The 24,952-nt window shown below is 39.3% G+C and overlaps 1 protein-coding gene across 1 annotated transcript in view; it reads left to right on the forward strand.

Moving 5' to 3' along the window:
* COCH (cochlin) overlaps nucleotides 1-24,952 on the forward strand; it is a 166,977-nt gene that overhangs the window by 73,782 nt on the left and 68,243 nt on the right. The window contains exons 6-7 of the mRNA XM_030213687.1: nucleotides 10,501-10,654; nucleotides 23,820-23,953. Of these exons, the coding sequence (XP_030069547.1) occupies nucleotides 10,501-10,654; nucleotides 23,820-23,953 (288 nt within the window). The remainder of the gene's footprint in view (nucleotides 1-10,500; nucleotides 10,655-23,819; nucleotides 23,954-24,952) is intronic.

The raw sequence follows: 24,952 nt of genomic DNA on the forward strand, positions 1-24,952 counted from the left end.
TGAATTAGTACAGATTGGTCCTACACAGGCCCTCTCTTTTTTTTTTTACAGCCCTTCCACTCACCAGGTGGACTTGGTTCGATGCTTCAGGGCAAGAAGGAAACCTTCTTTGTTGCTCACTACCGCCAGTGGCGTACCAAGGGGGGGCAGTGGGGGCGGTCCGCCCCAGGTGCACACCGCTGGGGGGTGCCGCGGCGCGCGCCTGTCAGCTCCGAGTTCACTAACTTCGCTCGTTCGCTGCAGCTCCTCTGCCCCGGAAACGGAAGTAACCTGTTCCGGGGCAGAGGGAGCTGCAGCGAACAAGCGAAGTTAGCGAACTCGGAGCCGACAGGCGCGCGCCGCGGCACCCCCCCCTAGCGGCGTGCACCCGGGGGGGTCATTTCATCGGGGGGGAGGTGTCATTTCGCAGGGGGGGGCGCTGCACCCAGGGGGGGCGCATCGGCGATCCGCCCAGGTGTCATCCAGGCTAGGAACGCCACTGATTACCACTGCTCTCAGCAATACCGCTGCTTTTTCAATATGGCTATCAAGACTAAGCAGCAGCCTCGCAAGACTGCTGTTTGGAGTCTCTGCAGCCATTTTGAATACGCATTGGTATCGAGGAGAGCAGCGGCAGCAGGCAGGAAATAGAGGTCTTCTTTCCTGTCTCAATGAGGCCACTAGACCACCAGGGCATATAAAGGTAGGCAGGGGGGGGCGCAGGGCAAACAGCCTGCCTTTTATTTTCCCTGCCTCTGCTTGAACCCAATTGGATACCACAGTCCCTGTTCCACGGTATCCAATTGAGTTCAAGCAGAGGCAGGGAAAATACTTTATTTTTTTTACATGCTTTCTGTATTTGTACTTCACTAAAAAGTACAAAAGTACTGCTTATTTGTAACGAATCACAAGTAAAAAGTATTGTATAAAATGTTACAAGCAAAAGTACTGAAAATTGTACTTAAGTATTGTAACGAAGTACAAGTACTTTGCTTCTGCCCAGCTCTGTTCAGGACAATATGGATTGTTAATGGCTTCTAAGGCAGTGTTACCTAGGATATTAAGTGGAAACTATGATCCTCCTATTCCAGAGGCTAGAGTTATTGGTTTAAAGCTGTATTTGCTTGAGCCTTTCCTAGAATCCTATGTAAAACCATTTCTGTTAAGTAGTGAGCAATCAAGTAATCTTGTTGATCCCCGTTGGGCATGGTTAGTAAAATAATTTCACCTCCATTCATTTGAATAATTTGACTATTGTAAATTCATCAATTACTAAGAAAACTTTCCTTAGTTCTTTGAAGAATGCAGTATCTAGCCTGTTTAAAAAAACAAAACAAAAAACGTGGTTTAGAACGAGATGATTTAAGGTCATATATGCCTGTGTCATGAAACACCTTACACCCACCTGGGGTTAACCCTGCAGCTACCTGTAGAGTCTGTCCCCACCACTGCTTAGACAACAAAACAGAATGGTTTCAGTATATATTGTTAAAAAATTACAGACTGAATTTTCAGGCAATTAATTTAAACATTAGGGTTTCATAATTATAGAAATATGGTCTCTGTATTTTCAGTTTTAATATTTATTATTGTATATGCCCTTGATACTAATGTATGTGGGTAGTCTTTTATTACCTGTCATATATTTTTGTATTATAAGTTATCATTAGCTATAAATGTCATTTATTTTTGATTTAATCCATGGTGTATTATATTTATTCTATTCTATTATTTTATTTACAATAATTTGTAATGTTGTATTTTTTAAGTATATATTTTTACGTATTTCTATGTGTTTTAATTGATTTAGCCCTGACGCAGCCCTTCTTGGGCGAAAGACGGCCTGTGTCAGGCAATAAGTCTGGTATTTGACATCATCAATAAATTTTTGAACATTCTTCCATTTTGTATCTGCTGTTTTGTTGTCTACGTTGGAATTTGCAGATCGTTTGCCTTGTTGTTTTTTGGGACCCACCACTGCTTAGGCCTGCCTGCACCTGGGTATGTGCTCTATACTAGCACCCTCCTCCCACCGACTTGGTCTTACTTGCCTCTGGGCTAGTCTCCCACTGTCAGGTTATTCCCTGGTGATTTCTAGGACACTGGGACTACACTCCAGGGGTCCCACAGCTCCTAGAAAGCACCCACAGACCCAAAAGCACAAACCAGGATTCTTAGTCAGTCCAGGACAGCAGAGTCAATAAACTAAGAAACTAAGAAAGGTTTATTATCACAGAACTTGAACAGTGAACAGAAAAAGGTGAAATTAGCAGACAATAACAGGTAACTGAATAGAGATCAATTATAACATTATCCAAAGATTTGTTTACTACCTGGGTAGTACCTGGGGAGTCTTGTGAGGCCACAAATTGAAGTCTTTGCAGTTATTTCGAAAGAAACAGCTGCAGAGAAAGGACTGGCGGCAGTGGGCAGGAAAGAGTGGGGATCTTTCCTGCCCTACTAGATAACCAGAGTTTTCTATACTGCTATTATTCCAAAGGATTTGAAGCGGTTTACAGTTTGTAAAGACAACTCCAAATAATCTAATGAAATTACATTGGCAAAAATGTAAAAAGAACAAAATGTAAAACCTGAAACAAACATTAACTTAAAATAAAATTATTGTTCAGATAAGTAAGTTTATAGATTTTCCTAAAAGAAAAATAAGAAGGTGCCAACCTTAATTCCAGAGGCAATCTGATTATTCCATAATCTCACCCTAGCAAAAAGAAAAGAGGCCTCAAAAACAGACTTCAAAGTTATCAAGAAACACAAGGATCTTTCTACAGATGGAAAAACCAGCAGCTCACTTACGCCCATGTTTACTAAGAGGTGCTATCAGCGCGTTAGAGTTTTTAACGCATGTACATGGTTTACGCTCGTTAAACGCTAATGCGCCCATAGAAATGTGTAATATAAATACAAGGGTTAAATTTTACTCCAATTAGTTACTCTGTATTCAATACATAAATATGAAACTAACTTGTTTACCACTTAATCTGCTTATTACAAAATATTTATTGACAAACATCATTCATTCAAACACATCAAATCTCACATATTATTTCTAACAACCCCACCAATTCATCCAACTATACAAAATCCAGCAAGGAATTCCAATTATGTCCAACCACAATCAGTTCTCCTTATATTGTCCAAGGTCCAAAATGACCAAACCGGTCAAACAAAGTTCATAGGATGAAAGGCACAACGCTCCAAGATGTAATATCAGTGCGTACAAATTGAAGATACAAATCCTCCACTATTCTTCCGCTGTTAGATCCGATGTTAAATCTTATCCAGTATACAATCTTCACAATTTCTAATTTTCCATGGAGATCATCCAATGTTTGCTGGCTTTTTCATTTATCATCCAATGGTATTCTCGGCAGATAAGAGAGACACTGTCAAAACATCCAATACCACTAATCAATCTAATGGCTGTATTTTTCATCAGTTGTAAGCATTTTAACTGCTTCACTGAAATATGAGAATAAAGTGAGTTGCAGTAGTCCAGTTGTGGTAACAAGACAGCCTGAGCAACCAATCTATAATGTTCTTCCATTAAAATGGATCTTATTGCCCGAAGATGTCGAAGCTTACAGAAGAATCTTCTACTAAGAGCATTAATCTGTTTTTCATAAGACAAGTCAGATTCTAGAATTACACCTAGCACTCTGGAATTGTCCTCAATATTTTTCTCCCCTAAAGCCAGTGTAAATGTTGTATTTGGCAATTTAGCTATATCTCCAAACCAAAGTATCTTTGTTTTCTGTTTATTCAACTTTAGAAAATGACTCGTAGCCCAATTATTTATCAAACTGATATAATATTTGATAGAATTCAAAGTATTATCCCAGCTAAACAAAAGAGTACCCAAAAGAAATATATCATTTGCATATGATTACATAACACTTTCATTACCCAAAAGGCAACCACCCAAAGAGCTGTTGTATGTCTTTTCGAGAGGCACGTCACACAAATATGGCTTTAGGGTTTGTTGAGGAAACCCATTTGTTGCCCTCACTTGTGCACCTGTTGTTGTATAAGCATTATCCTTTTGTGTTTCAGGCTACTAATCATAAGCGTAAGAAAGAAAATGGGATAAGGGATTTTGATTCTTAAGAGTGTTCACTGTGTTGTTTGGGACATTGTCTGACCATGAAGTTTGATATGTCTTTGTTAAAGTTGAGCTAGATAGCCAATTATTTACTTTGATTAACATCTATGCTCCTAACACAGCCCAGGGGGCTTTCTTTAATATGCTTGAGTCTAAACCTATTTGGAGTTTCGTGAGGGCCTCCTGGTGGTAGGTGGCGATTTTAATTTAACCTGTAATCGTTTGACAACTCCACTGCTAAGAAATTCATTATGCTAAGTGTGATCGTGTGTAGTTGCATGGATTTATGAGTTGGTGGGCTTGGAGGATGTTGGCATTTTGTATCACACTGAGCAAGTGTGATTATATTTTTTTTCTCTCTGCCTTTCATGATTCCTATAAACGGATCAATTTGTGGCTTCTAGAGCATTGTCATTGTTCCTGAGTTGCTAAGATTGTGGTTGGCCCCAAATTTGGTCAGATCATGTGCCAGTATCACTTAAGCTGCTATCTTTGGTGGTGTGATGGGTCAGAGATTTTGGCGTTTGAATGATCAGTTGCTTGGATTTTCATGTTCTATCTCAGTTGGAGGTGGATTTTTTTGGAGTATTTTGCTCTTAATGACACTGGGCAGATTGGTTCTTTTTCTGTATTGGAGGGTTTTAAGACCTTTGCGATGGGGGGGGGGGGGTGTATCCAGTGGTGTGCTGGAGTAGGCTCTCACAGCTCTCAAGAGCCGGTTGTTACGTTTTAAGAATTTTGGGAGCCGGTTGTTAAAGTAGGGCCCTCCTTGGCTACTTTAACAACTGGCTCCCAAAATGTGGGCTTGGGCCCCCTGCTGAATTTCTCTTTTACTTTGCTGGTGGGGATGCTGAGCCCTGCCAGCCAAGTAAATAGACTACTGCTGTTCCCCGCTCCTTCCAGCTCTGGGCAGCAGGCTGGGACTTCTCAAGCATGTGAGAGAACGTTCCAGCATGCTGATCAGAGCAAGACGTTGGGAGTGGTGGCAGTCCATTTATTGGCTGCCAGCAAAGTATGCCTAGCGTGCCCACATGAAGGGAGGGAGGAGAGAGAGGCAAGTGTTGCTCCCCCCCCCCCCCCCCCCCGGCCACCGCTGGCCCTTCCAACTGCAGAGGTGACTACGTCGGAGAAAGAGCCTGTTGTTAAAAATTTACCAGCACACCCCTGGGTGTATCTCCACATAGTGCGTATTGTAATCGTGTCCATCTGGAATGGCAGTTGTGTATTCTTGAGGCTGCTTCTAGATCTCGGCTGTCGCAGCCTTCTATTTTCTGAGATTTGAAGGATTGTAGGCAGGAGTTGAAAGACTTGGATTTGGAAGATATTGCTTGCCTGCTTCAAAAGATTTGTCAAGAGTTTTTTGCGTGGGGAGATAAAAAGGGACGTTTGTTGTCCAATAAGTTGCGGAAGCATCAGTCTCGCAATTTGATTGTGCTTCTTAAGGATCAGAATGGGCATGTTGTACAGGGGAATACAGCTATTGGTCAGGTGTTTGTTCAGTACTACACTCAATTATATTGTTGGATCTGCGTCCTGTGGCCGATATTGAGGGGTATTTAGCAGGGATTTCTCTTCCTCTGTTGTCCTCGAGTGTGAGCAGCTGTCTGCTTCTGCCACAGTGGAGGAGGTGTGTGAGACTATTGTGCGGCTTCCATCTTGTAAAGCTTCGGGGCTAGATGGTTTTTCTATTTTATAAGAAGTTTGTACATATTCTGGCTGACCCTCTAGCTAAAAAAGTTTTAATTCTTTGCTTTCTAAAAGACAGCTTCCATTGTCTCTTAAACAGGTGGAGGTGGCATTGTTACTTAAGCCTAGGAAATATCCTGAGAGTTGTACATCTTATCAGCCGATCTCTTTGTTGGGGGTCAATATAAGCTTTTTAGGTGGATTTTTACTGCATGGCTTCAGCAGTTTCTGCCCAATCTTGTTCATGATGATCAGAGCAGGTTTATTGCTGTCAGGCAGCCATATGATAATATGTGGCGGTTGTTGGATCTTATTTGGGTTGCACGCCATGGGTCATCTCTGACAGCTGTTTTGGGGGTAGACATGGAAAAGGCCTTTGATAAAGTGTCTTGGCCTTTTATGATGGCCACCCTGCATCATTTATGGTTTTCGGATTACTTTTTAGGTTTGGTTGTCTCTTATTTATGATGTCCCTGTAGCCTGTCTTCAGGCAAATGGGGCTTATTCTGATTATTTTTCTATCCAAAGAGGTACTAGACAGGACTATCTAGGTGCAGCGAAGGGCGACTAAAATGATAGCGGGGATGGGACGACTTCCCTATGAAGAAAGACTAAGGAGGCTAGGGCTTTTCAGCTTGGAGAAGAGACTGCTGAGGGGAGACATGATAGAGGTATATAAAATAATGAGTGGAATGGAACAGGTGGATATGAAGCGTCTGTTCACGCTTTCCAAAAATACTAGGACTAGGGGGCATGCGATGAAACGACAGTGTAGTAAATTTAAAACAAATTGGAGAAAATATTTCTTCACCCAACGCATAAATAAACTCTGGAATTCGTTGCCAGAGAATGTGGTGAAGGCGGTTAGCTTAGCAGAGTTTAAAAAGGGGTTAGATGGTTTCCTAAAGGACAAGTCTATAAACCACTACTAAATGGACTTGAGAAAAATCCATAATTCCAGGAATAACATGTATAGAATGTTTGTACGTTTGGGAAGCTTGCCAGGTGCCCTTGGCCTGGATTGGCCGCTGTCGTGGACGGGATGCTGGGCTCGATGGACCCTTGGTCTTTCCCAGTGTGGCATTACTATGTACTTATATCCCCTTTCCCCATTAATTTTTCTTTGATTATGGAGCCTTTCGCCCAGACGATTCATGCTAATTCGGACATTGCAGCATTCGAGTCGGTGATCAAGATCATAAGGTTTTGTTATATGCTGATGATCTTCTCTTCACCCTTATGGATCCCCAGTCTTCTCCATGGACTCTTCTGTATCACCTATCATACTACAGACGGTTGTCTGAGTTTACCCTTAATGTTGCTCAGTCAGAACTCTCGAATGTTCATGTGCCTGCTCCCCAGGTGGCTGTTCTGAAGGTGCAGTTTTCGTTTTGTGGGTGCACAGAGTATTCGGTATCTGGTGGTGGATATTCCTGCAGATCTGAATCTTTTATTTTCCTTGAATTATCCCCTCCCCTTCTTAGGCAGGTTCTGGCTGACAGATTGTTGGGACAGTTTGCTGGTTTCCTGGGTGGCTAGGGCTAGCGCTGTCAAAATGTCTGTGTTGCCATGCTTCCTATATTTGTTTCCTTGTCTCCCCTTGTCTACTCCTAAGTTTACTTTGCTGCACTTTATTTCTTACTAATCGCAAACATATGCAGAGATAGTTCAGTGCAATTTGAAATAGAAATTAAGTACATCCAAAGATTTGTTTTTGATTAAACTTCAGCAAAAAGTTTTTGCCTACATATGGAGGCGAAAACCCCTGCACAGAATTTGCATGTATGTTGAAAGCAGACGACGTAGTATGGGTGTGCCCCATTTTTTGTTTTACTATTGGGCAGCTGATCTCCAGGCCAATTTTGAGTGGGCAGCTTTTCCATATAAGCAATAGGTTCAATTGGAATAGAGCCCGATGAGCAGTTTATCCTTGCATTCTTTCCCATGGATGCCTTTGGCTCAGTTGTGCTCTTGTTTGAGGTCTATGCCTTATGGGTCCTTTTGTGCCCTTGCTTTGTGGTGTGTGGTCTGTTTGGCCCTATTTCCTCGATAATGTTATTTTTACGATACCCCTATTCAGTTTGCTCCAGGGATTAAACCGTCATCTATGACTACTGTGTACAAAAAATGGGTGGGGAAAGGCCTTCGAATTTTGGGTCAGTTGTATTTACAGAGTTCCTTTATCCCTTTTGATGCTTTACAAGATGAATATGGTCTGAGAAAGACTAATTATTTTTCATATTGTCAATTGAGGGATTTTATGCCGAGATGGGTCCTTCCGAACTAGGGACAGGGAGACCAGGCCCTGTTGAAAGTTTTTCGTATGGGCATGTGGTCTGTACTGACACCTGTATAAAGCTTTACTTTACAGTCACCCCTTAGATAGTTTTTATGATCATCATTGGGAGTCCCTCCTGGGAATGTCTTTGGACCCTGGCCAATGGCAGCTGATATATGAACATCTTTTGAAAGTCTCATTTGCATCTAACTATATAGAGTATGGTTTTAGAATGCTGGCACTACACACCCTCCCACCTCAAGAAGATTTTTGGCTCAGGCATGGGTCAGTGTTGGAGGGGCTGTACCAAGGAGGGCACGTTTAGAGCATGTCCTCAAACGTGGCCAAAGTGCAAGTTTTTTGTGATATGGTTTCTTGATTTCTACGAGTTATTGGATGTGTTTATGGATATCTGCTTAATGGGTGGCCCCACTCCCTGTCTGATTCTTACCATTTCATGGCTTCTGTAGTGATGCTCAGCTTTATTTGGTTTCGTTTTGGAGATGGGTGGACCCTCCAAAGTGGGAGCACTTGTTAACTAAGCTGGACTATTTATATTTGATGTTGAAATTGACTGCTCTCCAGCCGTGTCTTCTCTGGTGAGGCATACCCTTTAACTTTAATGCAGAGCCTGGTCTGGTCTCCCTGGGGTGGGTTTCTACCTTATTGTTTGGGGTGGGAGGGGTTTGGGGGGGAGTGATATGGGAGGGGTAGGCTATCCTGCTTATTTTCGAAAAGAGAAAAACGCCTATAGTGCGACCTAAATCGGGAGATAGACGTTTATCTCGCAAAGGCGCCCAAAGTGGTATAATCAAAAGCCGATTTTGGGCGTTTCCAACTGCACTCCGTCACGGAAATGAATAAAGTTGATGGGGGCGTGTCGGAGGCATGGTGGAGGCAGAACTGGGGCGTGGTTATCAGCCGAGGAGAGATGGGCGTCTTTAGCTGATAATGGGAAAAAAAGGCGTTTTTACCGCGATTTTGGGTCACTTTTTTTGGACCCTTTTTTTCACGGACGTCCTAAAAAAGTGCTCCAACTGCCCAAATGACCATTGGAGGGAATCGGGGATGACCTCCCCGGACTCCCCCAGTGGTCACTAACCCCCTCCCACCAAAAAGAACCCACTTTACAAACTTTTTTTCCAGCCTCTATGCCAGCCTCAAATGCCATACCCACCTCCATGACAGCAGAATGTGTTCGATCCTGTCACAGCCTTTCCCTGGGTCAGATGTGGCTCTCGGGTGTAGTACAGGGTCACATCAGCATTGCATTGTGGTGGGTGTAGGGTATTGGGCTCCGTGATTTCATTAGCTTGTGTTACAGTCTCACGATGTTGGTAGTTGGTAGGCTCTTCTCCCATGGTGCTTTTCCCCCTGCCTATTGGGTCAGAGTGTGCCCTGTTGTGTTTCCTGTTGTAGTCCATATGGTAGTGGCCATTTTTGTAAGCCAGTTTTAGTTCCCTTTCCTGTGTTAGCCACGTTACAGAACTTAGTTCTTCCCTTGAATGTGGCTGAAAGAGGGCATTGTACAGCATTCTGCCAGCTCTGACCTACTGCTCATCTCAGTACCAGGGAGACTCGTTGCCAGTGGGGCACAACCTCTGATCTGCAGTTAACTGTGAGTAAATGCGGTTATTCCAATAAAGGATGTTTTCAGAGAGATTAGTCTTCAGGTGTCAACTGGTGTGCCAATGTTATACAGCAGCAACAAGTCCTAGAGGCCTGTATGTATGCAGGTCCCTGGAGCACTTTTAGTGGGTACCGCAGTGCACTTCAGCCAGTTGGCCCCAGGCCCATCCCCCCCCCACCTGTAACACTTGTGCTGGTAAATGGGAGGCCTCCAAAACCCACTGTACCCACATGTAGGTGCCCCCTTCACCCCTAAGAGCTATGGTAGTGTTGTACATTTGTGGGTTTTGGGGGAGGGGGGTTGGGAGCTCAGCACCCATGGTAAGGGAACTATGCATGTGGGAACTTTTTCTGAAGTCCACCGCACTGACCTAGGGTGCCCAGTTGGTGTCCTGGCATATCAGGGGGGCCAGTGTACTACGAATCGTGGCCCCTCCCATGACCAAATGGCTCGGATTAGGACGTTTTTGAGCTGGGCTTTTTTAGTTTCCATTATCGCTAAAAAAAACCAAATGCCCAGCTCAAAAACGTCCATTTTTTCGAAAATACGGTTCGGCCCGCCCCTTCACGGACCCGTTCTCGGAGATAAACGCCCATGGAGATAGGCGTTTCCATTCGATTATGCCCCTCTATGTATCTTCTTTGTTCCTATTACAGTCGGCACTCTGCCTATGTTATTGCCTTGTATTAAATAAATAAATAAAAGCTAAAAGAAATAAATCAAATTGTTCATTTGAAAGGCTCTTAAGATTTTGTTGAATGATCTTAATGAGTGCTTTTTCCCCTCCCCCCTCTCTCTCTCTAGCAGTTACTCCCATCACATGTTGTACCAGAGGTATTGACTTGAACAAGGAGGTGATAGATATTCTCTGTCCAGCAGACTGCACTGTGGAGCAGTTCTCTATCTTTGGTAACTTGGTTTATGCAACTCTCTCCAGTATCTGTGGAGCTGCTGTTCATAGGTAAGCCAGAGTTCTGTAAATCAAGAGGAGGAAGTGAAGATTTCTGCCTGTACAATGAAAATGTATCTTCTGTTACATTTGAGGACAATAACCTGTCCTCAAATGTCTGTTGACATTATTGTCCTCATCTTCTGTTGGGTTAGAATTAGTGTTTCTATTCTTAGGAATTTATAAAATGTTTGAATACGTGATTGTTATTCACCTAATTAGTTTTCACAGCACAGGTACTATTATTGGGTACTTTTTCCAGTTCAATTAAATGCATATATTTCTGCAGCTGAGGTATATAGTATGCACAGAAAACGCTACAAAAAACAGAGCGAAGGATCCAACACAGGTGTGGCAAAGTTCTAGAGGAAGAAATATTTTCTTCAAGTGTTTATCCAATATTCAGGGCTACTCAATAGATAGCACCAATGAAAATTTTCTATTACAGCAATATCCATATAGGGCCAGACTCAGTAAATGGAGCACAAAATTAGGCGCCAGAAAGAGCCATGGGAATTATCCAAACAGCCTAGATGGAAGTGTAGACAAAAAAGAAACATTGTAATGGCTACAAAATGAATCATTAAAAAAAAAAAAAAACTGGCTCTAATTTTTGCAGCTCCAGAACAAACCATGCAAACAAATGTTATTTGACAGCAAACATAGAATTGCTAGCGTGGCTTTGTAAAAGAAGCCCTTAATTAGTGGTCATAGTAAAATTGCTCAAACTGAGTATAAAATGTCATAATAATGTTGCTGGCACTTTAGAAAAAATATTGCCTTCAAGTGTGTAAAAATGATTGGGAACACACAATTAAGGAAAAAGTAATAGAAAATTAAAGTAAAGATTTTGTGTGTCTTTAAAATTTGGAAGGACCATAATCCGGACTATGATATAGCAGATATAACAATAACAGAAGAAGTGGTTGTATGGTTCGTAGAGGTATCTATACCAGGAGACAGTCGAGTGGAAGATAAAACTCTGGAAACATTCACAAAATACAAGAATCTACTAACTGAAACTGAAAGAATATGGAAGAAAATAATGAAAAGTAGTACCAATTATAACAGAGGCCTTAGGAGCTATACCTAATACATTGAAAAAACTTCAAATCAGTTAAAATTGAATGGATAACTCCCTACCAGGTACAAAAAGCAGCTTTATTTGGAATTGCATTCATATCTCTACAGTTTCTAAGCCCTAGAACAAGGCTCAAATTGTCAGTGCATAAAACCAGTCTAGACTGATGAAAGCAACCCAGGCTTTGATGCATTCCAAATCTACCATCTTCATTGCCATACAGTCCTCTTGGGACCACTACAGTTTTCATTTCTTTCTTATAACCTTCTCTTCTCACAGCTCAGAAAGAGTCACTTAATAAGAACTATCTGTCATACTATGTGGGATTTGGTCTGAAGGATCTCTCTTCCCACCTAAAAATTAAATAACAATTTTAAATTTATATTTTCCTGCTACCCTCAGAGCAACAGCTGTCCATCTACATCCTACTCCTACTGATTTATTGCTAGATATCTACATCTACCTTTTGGTCTGTCATCAATATGCCCTCTCCCATATTCAGGGCACAGGATTCATATTTGATATGCCTAGATTCTGTACTCTCTCATAGTATATATTAGGAACTATCTATGCTTAAGAAAAAGCCCCCCCCCCCCCAAACTAATTATTTGAACGGTGAAGGGGTTAAAAGAGTTTATGCTGGAGAGTATTTGTTTTGTATGTTTATTGTTTGCTTTGATGATTAAATTAAAAGCATCCACACATCTAAATGGCAGCCTTTAAATGTCTGGAGAGGCCAGACATTCCAAAGCCATTTCAAAACAGGGGCAATTCAGACATGTGGAAGCTCCTAAATAGCAAGGGGGTGTGGGGAGGACAAGGAGAGGGAGTGGTCTGGGTGGAACAAAAATATAGATGTGCATTACATATTTAACATAGGAAATGCGCATCTGCATGGGGAAACCTGGATGCTGGAATTTATATCTGCTCTGAGGCACAACTAAATGCCCACCTTGGGTGCACATGTAAATCCCAACATTACTGGTTCCCAGGAGGCCAGCTCCTCCACCCCAATGCCAACCTTCAGAACCCACCCCCTTCCACACATCAACAAGAACCCCAGACATTAGCAAGTACCCCTCTGACATTAGTAAATACCCCCATAGCCTCCACACACCCCCAACAGCAACAAAATCTCTTCCCTGACAGCTTTCAGCACCCCCGATAACAGCAAAACTTCCCACTCCCTGACAGCTTCAAAACCTCTCCTGACAGCAGCAAAACTTCCCCACCACAGCAAGCAAAACCTCCCTGGCCCCCTCCACCCCAGCAGAAAAAGTTTCCATATGCAGGCATGAGCCCAACACATGGAAGCCTGCCCCAACCAAATCCCAGAGTCTCTGCTTAAGATAAGTACAGTTTATAATAAGATCTACAGTTTAAATTGGATATAGTATAAGATTTATATAAGTAAGAAATTTCAGCATTTAAGTCATAGAGAATTGGAGTAATTGCAGAATTGTCATTTGAAACCTTTGAGAACTGATGTCAAGGTGGGTGCATAAATCCTTGCATTAAACTATATATATGCAGAAGGCTTCGCTGAGGTTTTTGGGGCTTGTTAAAATTTATGGTGGGATGATATTGAAGATACGGACCTTTTACTAAGTGTCCTCCCATGTTAATATCTAGCCTCTTCAGTATTGTTATAGAAATTAAAAAATATATAATCAGTGAATCACATAATATAGTATATAAATAGACATATAGATATATAAACAATATATATACACAAAACAATGTAAGTGACTTGTATATTGCTCACCAGTTCCATGTAGAGATTCACTGTTAAATCACTAACACTCTAATACCCTAATACCCTATGTTGTTTTGGAGTCAAAATTGTACGTATTCTGATTACTAAAATGATATGAGACCCTTTTACCAAAGGGTGTTAAGCAGAAGGGGGGATTCTGTATAAATCATCCAAGTTAGGCATTCAATTTTGCATGTGGATCCAAGTTACGAGCACAAAATAATTGACTAAATTTGTTTGTTGTACTTTTAATTCTACATAATCAAGTGGCCAAACAAGTGACCACAAATACTTTGACCTTTATTTTAGAATCCCTATTCATGATTTACATGTGTACTGTATATATATACTACCATTTACACGTGTATATCATATACATATGTTAAATCTGATTTTAGAAAAGTAATATTTACAAATGGTTTGGGCAGGACCAAAATCTACATGTGCATTCCCCATTTCAGAAATAGAATGCATGTATATGTAGAGAAAGTCCAGCAGGGAGGACAAAACAAATTGGATTAGAACCAAATAGCCAAAGGCATCTTTTATTAGGATACAACAATGGTTTCAAAGCAGTGGTTTCAAAAAAGAGCAAACCTCCATTAGAGATTAAATTTCTTCTGCTTTCCTGCCACAATCTTTTAACACTAATACTGCTCTTGAAAGCTAGTGTTACCCAATAACTACCCTTGCCATTCTGTTAGGATTCCTTTACCTTCAAACTTCAATCAGAACGGTTTAGATTATATCCTTATGCAGATGACATTTAAACTGTCTCCATTCGGAATACTGGCCATTTTAACCATACTCTCTATTTTCTATCTTTTAACCAGTTTTTAATCCGCAATAGAACAGTACCTCCTATCTCATGACTCTCCAGTTTCCTCTGAAGTCTTTCATGAGGTACTTTGTCAAGTGCCTTTTGAAAATCCAGATGCACAATTAACCCTTTGGTGTCCAATGTTCCCATAATAAGCCATATGGGAACAGATTGATGGGAACATTGGACACCGGCTCACCTTATCCACGTTTGTTTACCCCTTCAAAGAAATGTAATAGATTGATGAGGCAACATTTCCCTTCACTAAATCCATGTTGGCTTTGTCTCATTGATCCATTCTTTTGAATATGCACTGTAATTTTGTTCTTTATAATAGTCTGTACCATTTTGCCATGCACCGATGTCAGGCTCATAGTCTATAATTTCCTGGATCACCTCTGGAACCTTTTTTAAAAATCAGTGTTACATTGGCTACCCTCCAATCTTCTGTACCATGCTTGATTTTAAAGATAAATTATATATTACTAACATTAGTTCATTTTTCAATTCTATCAGTACTCTGGGATGAATACCATCTGGCCCAGGCAATTTGCTACTCTTCAATGTGTCAAATTGTCCCATTACATCTTCTGTAGTGAATATGCAGGTTTCTTTTGGCTACTGTGGCCTTTGTTTTTAAAAATGCTGATTGCATCGACTGAATACGAGCCCATAAGTTAATATTCCTTCTTAAATCTAGGCTCATAGAAAATTATAGACCCTTGAAAAATAGAATTTGTCCCCAGTGGCATGCCATTGTGGGATTTTCCCCAAACAGCTGCTTGCATCATGCATCACATTTTTACACTGATTTATATGGTATTTTTAAAATGTTTTTTTTAGGTGTATCTTGTGCCCCCTAATTTTTGTTTTACAGGTAAAACTCGGGGGAGGGGTAGAATGTACTGTAAAATATCTTTTGAGTTTTCAAATGGTTGTAAGTCTGTAACTCAATTACTATAGGAAAAATATTTTTATTTATTTATTTAATGCATTTATATCCCACATTTTCCAACTAATAGCAGGCTCAATGTGTCTTACACTAATCTGTAGGAAGGCTACAGTACAAGAAGTACGATTATACAGTTGATAGTAAAATAGCAAATATCCTTTAAAACAACAATAGAATAGACTACCTGAGTACGTCAAGCTCCATCTCTGGCCGTCTTCAAATCTAAGCTAAAAGCCCACCTTTTTGATGCTGCTTTTAACTCCTAACCCTTATTCACTTGTTCAGAACCCTTATTTCATCATCCTCACTTTAATATTCCCTTATCTCTTGTTTGTCCTATTTGTCCTAATTAGATTGTAAGCTCTGTTGAGCAGGGACTGTCTCTTCATGTTCAGGTGTACAGCACTGCGTACATCTAGTAGCGCTATAGAAATGATGAGTAGTAGTAGTAATAATGCCCTGGGCTGTTTCAGCGCTATTTTTAGAGTGCTGTTTGGAACAGCATGGGGCTTTTGATCATCTGCCTGTAAGTGCTTAATGCATTTGTAAAGAGGCCCCTAAGATTCATATACTTACTGGAAGATGAATCCTTGTGTTTAGATTAGCAGAAGAACATCTAGAAAATCTGTAGAAAGAGAGAACTTCCAAAATACAACAAGGCAACGATCTGCAAAATCCAATATGGGAAAGAAAGCCAGCAGATCAATGTCACAACAAAAAGATTTTATTGAAGATACCGTGTATGAACAAATCGCCCGACACAGGCCGTGTTTCGCCCACCTAGGGCTGCGTCAGGGGCTACAATGAACAAATATATAATAATTATCATAGATCATAATAAATAAAATATAACACACATACGAACATAATATATCAAATATATGAATTGACAAAGAACAATTAATAAAATATGGAATATTACTAGGTATACATAGAGAGTATACTAAAATAATTACATGAATAAACATATCGATACGCACTGTCCAATATAAATAATATATATATACATGTACATAAAAGAGCATATATAAGAAAATATATATATAAAAGAAGTATATATAATGCAACAATTATATGACAGTGCATATAAACATATATATAAAAGCATAATAAAATCTGACATCACGTAACAGCAAATCAAGGGCACTGGTATAGTTATGAACTTCAATACAAATATGTATAAAAAAATGTATAAATGAGATAATAAAAGGCACATACCTAATTTGAAACCTTCGTAAAGGGGCAAATATGGTGCATAAAAGTCAAGAAAAAACCAGCTAAAACGGGAATACCTATAATCATGAATCAAAAAGAATTAATAAAAAGCAAAAAATAAAATTAGAGCGGATCAAGACTAATGATGTGACATTAGTTTAGGTATCATAGGGGGTATTGACACTACATTGTGTATTGACATGACTAGTGCAATGTGTTTATAAAAAATACTATATACAAAACGTCTTGCAATCAAAACAACATCATGGCACAGCAATGTCACATATATAAACACTAAGTGCAATGTAATAATAAAATATCTAAAATGTTACAAGTGCCGTGTTATAAAATGATGCACTTATTGTTATGTATGACAAACAATTATCAGTGCCCTTAAAGGCTGACAGAAGCGCAATGAAATATTAATACAGCATCAGAGGAGAATTAAACCACCACGTTGCTAGTAAACTTCCTGCTATACTACTTCAAGTGATTGTATGTAAAAACAGGGATGATTACAACATTAAAGCAGGGACCACAAAAAGTGTGGATATCAACATCTCTAAAAAAGCAAAACTGCTACAGTCTGAAGATTAAAAACAAAAGTGCAATACTGCTTCAAGTGAATATGTATGAAAACAAGTAAATGCCAATAGTGCAATGATGCGCATACATAAAATGTGTCTCAAAACAAAAATATACTTACTGTAGTCTCTAGCATACACAAATGGACACACCATTATTGAAGCTGGAAAAACTATTGCAAGTGTCCTGTGATGTTTATATGCATCATTTCCGGGTCAAAGTTCAAAAAAGCAACAAATTAAATTAAAGAATGCCAGAGAATAAAAAAAAAAAAAAAAAGGGGGGAATAGCTATGAATCAAATCAAATGTATATGCAATGATCGATTAATAAATGCAGTGAAGAAAATACTGAATAAAAAACAACAATGAATGTGATCTGATGTAACACAGGATATGTAAATTATATTGATGATGGGACTATGTGTGGTAAAGAATAAAATTTAAAAAATGAAAATAAATTGAATTAAAATTAAAATGAAAAAATATGAACTTATACACCTCTTCTGCTGGGAGACCGTTTGATTTGTATAAAAACCACTGAAAACAAAAATGTAAAAAATATGTATGTGAACACCCTAAGTAAAAAAGAGCACGTCAGTGAGCCATATATATAGAAAATGCACAACAATAAAAATATAAGAACAAATTAAAAACCAAATATATATATATTTATATATTGTGAATAAATAATGAAAGAAAAAAAAATAAAAAAAGAACAATATTATTTCACAGGAATACTGATAGGTCAGTCTCCATGTTCAGACCCTGAGGATGTAATGTTTGTAACTCAAAAATGAATTGTTGTTCCTTTCTTAGGAGGAGGGTGTCTACTGGTCCACCTCTCCAGTTCTTTTTGTGCACAAATAAAATGCAAAAACGCAGTTCTTCAAAAAGATGTCCTAAGGTTTTTGAATGTTCCACCAGTGGTTTCTCAAGTGCATTCCTTTTTATAGCACTTTTATGCTCGATTATTCTAGTGTTAAATGGATGACTGTGGTTCTCATGTTCACATTACAAACAGAGCATGATCCACATGGGTAATGTCCAACTGGTAAATTCCTCAATGTTTTGGATTCAATGTGTAATGCTGATGGCACTAATAGATCTTTTAGGTTTTTTTTCACGTTTATATGCTACTAGTAGCTCTTTGTTATCAAAAGCAGGGATGCCTTGTATTAGATGCCAGTGTTTCCTAATAATCTTAACAATAGGATTGGACATATGATTGAATGGAAGTGTGCATCAGCATTACACATTGAATCCAAAACATTGAGGAATTTACCAGTTGGACATTACCCATGTGGATCATGCTCTGTTTGTAATGTGAACATGAGAACCACAGTCATCCATATTCCATCTTCCAATAAAAAGATCCATCTGAAAGGATTCTCTAATTGCAAGACTAAAACGTTATTTATGTGGTTATCTGTCCGTGTGGTTTAGCCTATATAGGTAAAACCAAGAGACAATTTAACACTAGAATAATCGAGCATAAAAGTGCTATAAAAAGGAATGCACTTGAGAAACCACTGGTGGAACATTCAAAAACCTTAGGACATCTTTTTGAAGAACTGCGTTTTTGCATTTTATTTGTGCACAAAAAGAACTGGAGAGGTGGACCAGTAGACACCCTCCTCCTAAGAAAGGAACAACAATTCATTTTTGAGTTACAAACATTACATCCTCAGGGTCTGAACATGGAGACTGACCTATCAGTATTCCTGTGAAATAATATTGTTCTTTTTTTATTTTATTTTTTTTTCTTTCATTTTTTATTCACAATATATAAATATATATATATTTGGTTTTTAATTTGTTCTTATATTTTTATTGTTGTGCATTTTCTATATATATGGCTCACTGACGTGCTCTTTTTTACTTAGGGTGTTCACATACATATTTTTTACATTTTTGTTTTCAGTGGTTTTTATACAAATCAAACGGTCTCCCAGCAGAAGAGGTGTATAAGTTCATATTTTTTCATTTTAATTTTAATTCAATTTATTTTCATTTTTTTAAATTTTATTCTTTACCACACATAGTCCCATCATCAATATAATTTACATATCCTGTGTTACATCAGATCACATTCATTGTTGTTTTTTATTCAGTATTTTCTTCACTGCATTTATTAATCGATCATTGCATATACATTTGATTTGATTCATAGCTATTCCCCCCTTTTTTTTTTTTTTTTTTAGTCTCTGGCATTCTTTAATTTAATTTGTTGCTTTTTTGAACTTTGACCCGGAAATGATGCATATAAACATCACAGGACACTTGCAATAGTTTTTCCAGCTTCAATAATGGTGTGTCCATTTGTGTATGCTAGAGACTACAGTAAGTATATTTTTGTTTTGAGACACATTTTATGTATGCGCATCATTGCACTATTGGCATTTACTTGTTTTCATACATATTCACTTGAAGCAGTATTGCACTTTTGTTTTAATCTTCAGACTGTAGCAGTTTTGCTTTTTTAGAGATGTTGATATCCACACTTTTTGTGGTCCCTGCTTTAATGTTGTAATCATCCCTGTTTTTACATACAATCACTTGAAGTAGTATAGCAGGAAGTTTACTAGCAACGTGGTGGTTTAATTCTCCTCTGATGCTGTATTAATATTTCATTGCGCTTCTGTCAGCCTTTAAGGGCACTGATAATTGTTTGTCATACATAACAATAAGTGCATCATTTTATAACACGGCACTTGTAACATTTAGATATTTTATTATTACATTGCACTTAGTGTTTATATATGTGACATTGCTGTGCCATGATGTTGTTTTGATTGCAAGACGTTTTGTATATAGTATTTTTTATAAACACATTGCACTAGTCATGTCAATACACAATGTAGTGTCAATACCCCCTATGATACCTAAACTAATGTCACATCATTAGTCTTGATCCGCTCTAATTTTATTTTTTGCTTTTTATTAATTCTTTTTGATTCATGATTATAGGTATTCCCGTTTTAGCTGGTTTTTCTTGACTTTTATGCACCATATTTGCCCCTTTACGAAGGTTTCAAATTAGGTATGTGCCTTTTATTATCTCATTTATACATTTTTTTATACATATTTGTATTGAAGTTCATAACTATACCAGTGCCCTTGATTTGCTGTTACGTGATGTCAGATTTTATTATGCTTTTATATATATGTTTATATGCACTGTCATATAATTGTTGCATTATATATACTTCTTTATATATATATTTTCTTATATATGCTCTTTTATGTACATGTATATATATTATTTATATTGGACAGTGCGTATCGATATGTTTATTCATGTAATTATTTTAGTATACTCTCTATGTATACCTAGTAATATTCCATATTTTATTAATTGTTCTTTGTCAATTCATATATTTGATATATTATGTTCGTATGTGTGTTATATTTTATTTATTATGATCTATGATAATTATTATATATTTGTTCATTGTAGCCCCTGACGCAGCCCTAGGTGGGCGAAACACGGCCTGTGTCGGGCGATTTGTTCATACACGGTATCTTCAATAAAATCTTTTTGTTGTGACATTGATCTGCTGGCTTTCTTTCCCGAAAGAGAGAACTTTAAAGGACCAATTTTTAAATAGAACTATATAGACAAGAACTTGGAAAAATGTGTAGTTTTAAATAATTATCTGAGAATCTAGCTTGAATTACATTCAAGTGAAAGATATTATATTGAATTGTGATTTACTTGACAGATGTTGCCATTGTTGTTTGTGGTATAGACAAATAGTATTGTTGAGAAACATTCCATTAAAAAGTGGAAACAAAGTAGCTACAAAAATATATTGCAGTTACTTAGCTTGAAATAGTTATAGTGACATTTTCAAAACAAATGTTAAGCAATTGTATACTCAGAATTGAAAAGTGATTTTTTTTATTTATGAATGTTAATTAAAACTTAAGTTTATAAGAAAACAATTTAACACTTGAGTTTACTTCTGTATGCCAAATGCGGGTGCAGTTCATTTCCTGAGGTAATTCCACTCTTGGAATTGTGACAATGGTATAATAAGGTGGTGATTTGTTACCATTCCAAAAGAGCAGAGAAGATATGCTGGGCAAGGAAGAAAACCCTGCAGAAGAAAACATTTAAATCTAAATAACAAGGCCCAAGGAGATATACCTGCTTATAATCGAAAGAGAAAAACGCCTATATTTCTACCCAAATCGGGAGATGGGTGTTTTTCTTGCAAAGGCGCCCAAATTGGTATAATCCAAAAGCCAATTTTGGGCGTTTCCAACTGCACTCCATTGCAGAAACGAATAAAGTTGCTGGGGCGTGTCGGAGGCGTGGTGGAGGTGGGGCATGGTTATCAGCTGAGGAGAGATGGGTGTCTTTAGCTGATAATCGAAAAAAAGGCGTTTTGACCGCGATTTTGGGTCACTTTTTTTGGACCCTTTTTTCTCACGCACAAGTCCCAAAAAAGTGCCCCAACTGCCCAGATGACCACTGGAGGGAATCGGGGATGACCTCCCCGGACTCCCCCAGTGGTCACTAACCCCCTCCCACCAAAAAGAACCCACTTTACAAACTTTTTTTCCAGCCTCTATGCCAGCCTCAAATGCCATACCCACCTCCATGACAGCAGAATGTGTTCGATCCTGTCACAGCCTTTCCCTGGGTCAGATGTGGCTCTCGGGTGTAGTACAGGGTCACATCAGCATTGCATTGTGGTGGGTGTAGGGTATTGGGCTCCGTGATTTCATTAGCTTGTGTTACAGTCTCACGATGTTGGTAGTTGGTAGGCTCTTCTCCCATGGTGCTTTTCCCCCTGCCTATTGGGTCAGAGTGTGCCCTGTTGTGTTTCCTGTTGTAGTCCATATGGTAGTGGCCATTTTTGTAAGCCAGTTTTAGTTCCCTTTCCTGTGTTAGCCACGTTACAGAACTTAGTTCTTACCTTGAATATGGCTGAAAGAGGGCATTGTACAGCATTCTGCCAGCTCTGACCTACTGCTCATCTCAGTACCAGGGAGACTCGTTGCCAGTGGGGCACAACCTCTGATCTGCAGTTAACTGTGAGTAAATGTGGTTATTCCAATAAAGGACGTTTTCGGAGAGATTAGTCTTCAGGTGTCAACTGGTGTGCCAATGTTATACAGCAGCAACAAGTCCTAGAGGCCTGCATGTATGCAGGTCCCTGGAGCACTTTTAGTGGGTACCGCACTGCACTTCAGCCAGGTGGCCCCAGGCCCATCCCCCCCACTTGTAACACTTGTGCTGGTAAATGGGAGGCCTCCAAAACCCACTGTACCCACATGTAGGTGCCCCCTTCACCCCTAAGAGCTATGGTAGTGTTGTACATTTGTGGGTAGTGGGTTTTGGGGGAGGGGGTTGGGTGCTCAGCACCCGTGGTAAGGGAGCTATGCATGTGGGAGCGTTGTCTGAAGTCCACCGCACTGACCTCTAGGGTGCCCAGTTGGTGTACTGGCATGTCAGGGGGGGCGAGTGTACTACGAATCGTGGCCCCTCCCACGACCAAATGGCTCGGATTAGGACGTTTTTGAGCTGGGCGTTTTTAGTTTCCATTATCTCTTAGAAAAACAAACGCCCAGCTCAAAAACGTCCATTTTTTAGAAAATATGGTTCGGCCCTCCCCTTCACGGACCCGTTCTCGGAGATAAACACCCATGGAGATAGGCGTTTGCGTTTGATTATGCCCCTCATAGTCTCCCTAATTCAGAGCCAAGTCTCTAACATAAGGTTGATTGGTTAATGATACTATCCTGCTGTTATACAATTTAGGATGCACATTAATGCTATGATTGCAGGATCTCCAGGGAAAGATTCTGCATTCTGTGTCCACAACTATGAATCATGGAATATGCAGATTTAGAAAAAAAAAAAAGAGTTAATGCATCTTTCCCAAAAGTAAAAAGGGCTAGCAACACAGTTAGAAGACCATGCAGGAAGATTAATAGGTTAGCTTGACTAGACAAACATTTATTAAGATACTTAGGTCTTTGTTTACTAAGCCGTGTTAAAGGCACGTTAGCGTTTTTAATGCGCATTAACCATGTACTCGCGTTAATAGTGTATGCTCCTACAATACCCCTATAGGCGCCTACATGGTTAGTACATGCTAATTGTAGGTGTGTTAAAAACACTAATGCGCCTTAGTAAACAGGGCCCTTAGTTTAATGGGTGTAAATAAGCAAGGATAATCAATGAGCTATAGAATAAATATGAATCCTTGACAAGACAGATTTAACATTATTCGGATATCACAAAGAATCTTTCAGCACACAAATTCAAACTAAAATAATAATATGAGTTGATAACATCTTGATTTTTTTGTTTTACAAAAACAAACATATACTAAATCAATTTACTTTTCCCAAACTGTTTTGCCGTGCTACAACAGAATTAAGGGAAAGGAAAGGGGATGGGATTTGACATACTGCCTTTCTGTGATTACAATCAAAGTGTTTTACATATTGTATATATATACAGGTACTTATTTTGTACCTGGAGCAGTGGAGGGTTGTGACACTCAGTCACAAGGAGCTGTAGTGGGAATTGAATCCAGTTCCCCTAGTAGTTCATGGACCACTACACTAACCATTAGGCTACTCCTCTACTTATCACATGTTCATGATCACTGTTTTAAAAAGCCTTCTGCATGCTTGAATATTACACAGAATCTTCGGTTTAATAGCAATGTATTTATCTGCTGTTAATTACAGAAAAAGTAAGGTCTATACCTGACAGAAAATCAATTCTTTTTTTTTTTTTATTATAGTGGGGTGATCACCACCTTAGGAGGAGCCATCACAATGAAAAGACTGCCTGGACAAGAGAGCTATCCATCTGTTTATGCCAATGGAGTTCTGTCTCAGAAGTTTGCTAAGTGGGGTTCATCTTTCTCTGTGTCCAGTGAGTAGAACATCAATATACTTTAAAGTGTGAATGATGAAATATGGTCACTGTGTTAGTCCACTCAAATATGTACAGTACACTGTCCTAATAAAGGATGTATACAATACTGTTCTGCAGAGTTCTGTGTCACCTTCTTTTGATTATTGTAACGTTTTGTTGTGTGGTTTGCCGCAAATGACTTTGCGGGCCTTTCAAGTTGCACAGAACTCTGCTGCACGGTTCTTCTGAGTTTGGGTCAGAAGGCGCATATCACACCACATTTGAGGTTGTTGCATTGGTTGCCTATGGCACAGAGCATTTAATTCAAACTTTTGTTATTGGTGTTTCAAGCATGGCAGGGTGTTGCTCCTGAGGCCTTAGTGCGCAGGTTTCAGTCTTATTGTCCTTCTTGGACGTTACAGTCTCAAAACCAGAATTTATTGGTCTTTCCATCTTTACATCTGGTATGCTTGGAGGAAATTTTGTAGTCGAGTTTTGTTTTAATTGCTGGTCCTTGTTTTGGAATTTGTTACCATTATCTATGTGTTAGTCGGCATCTGCTCCCCAGTTCAAGAAATTGCTAAAAACCTGGCTATTTTCTAGGGCGTTGGCTGATAGGTGGTTTCTGAGTTTTTGGAGTTTGCAATTTGTAAGATTGTGTAATGTTTGTGGGGGGTTTATATGAATGTTTTATTGTACCTTGCCTAGATGTTTGAATAGGCGGGTTATAAATTTATTAAATAAATAAATTAAGGCAGAGTCCAAGATGGCCGCTGAATGAGACGGACGCATTTTTAGAGTCTCTCTCATTTCCTGAACAATACTAGCAATATGCCGAAGAGGAGAGGAAGGGCTGCAGCGACTGCCTCCCAGCAGCCGAGGAATCCATCTTCTTTAGGCTCGATTGAACCTTTTTTGCAGAGAGCCGCAGGCATGGTTTTACCGTCGATGGGCGGCCCGCTTGTTCACCCACTAGCTGGAGAAAGCGGAGTGAACACTGGGCTGGAAGTTTCGTTA

This window comes from Microcaecilia unicolor, chromosome 9 (genome assembly GCF_901765095.1).
Source record: "Microcaecilia unicolor chromosome 9, aMicUni1.1, whole genome shotgun sequence".
Classification (NCBI taxonomy): domain Eukaryota; kingdom Metazoa; phylum Chordata; class Amphibia; order Gymnophiona; family Siphonopidae; genus Microcaecilia; species Microcaecilia unicolor.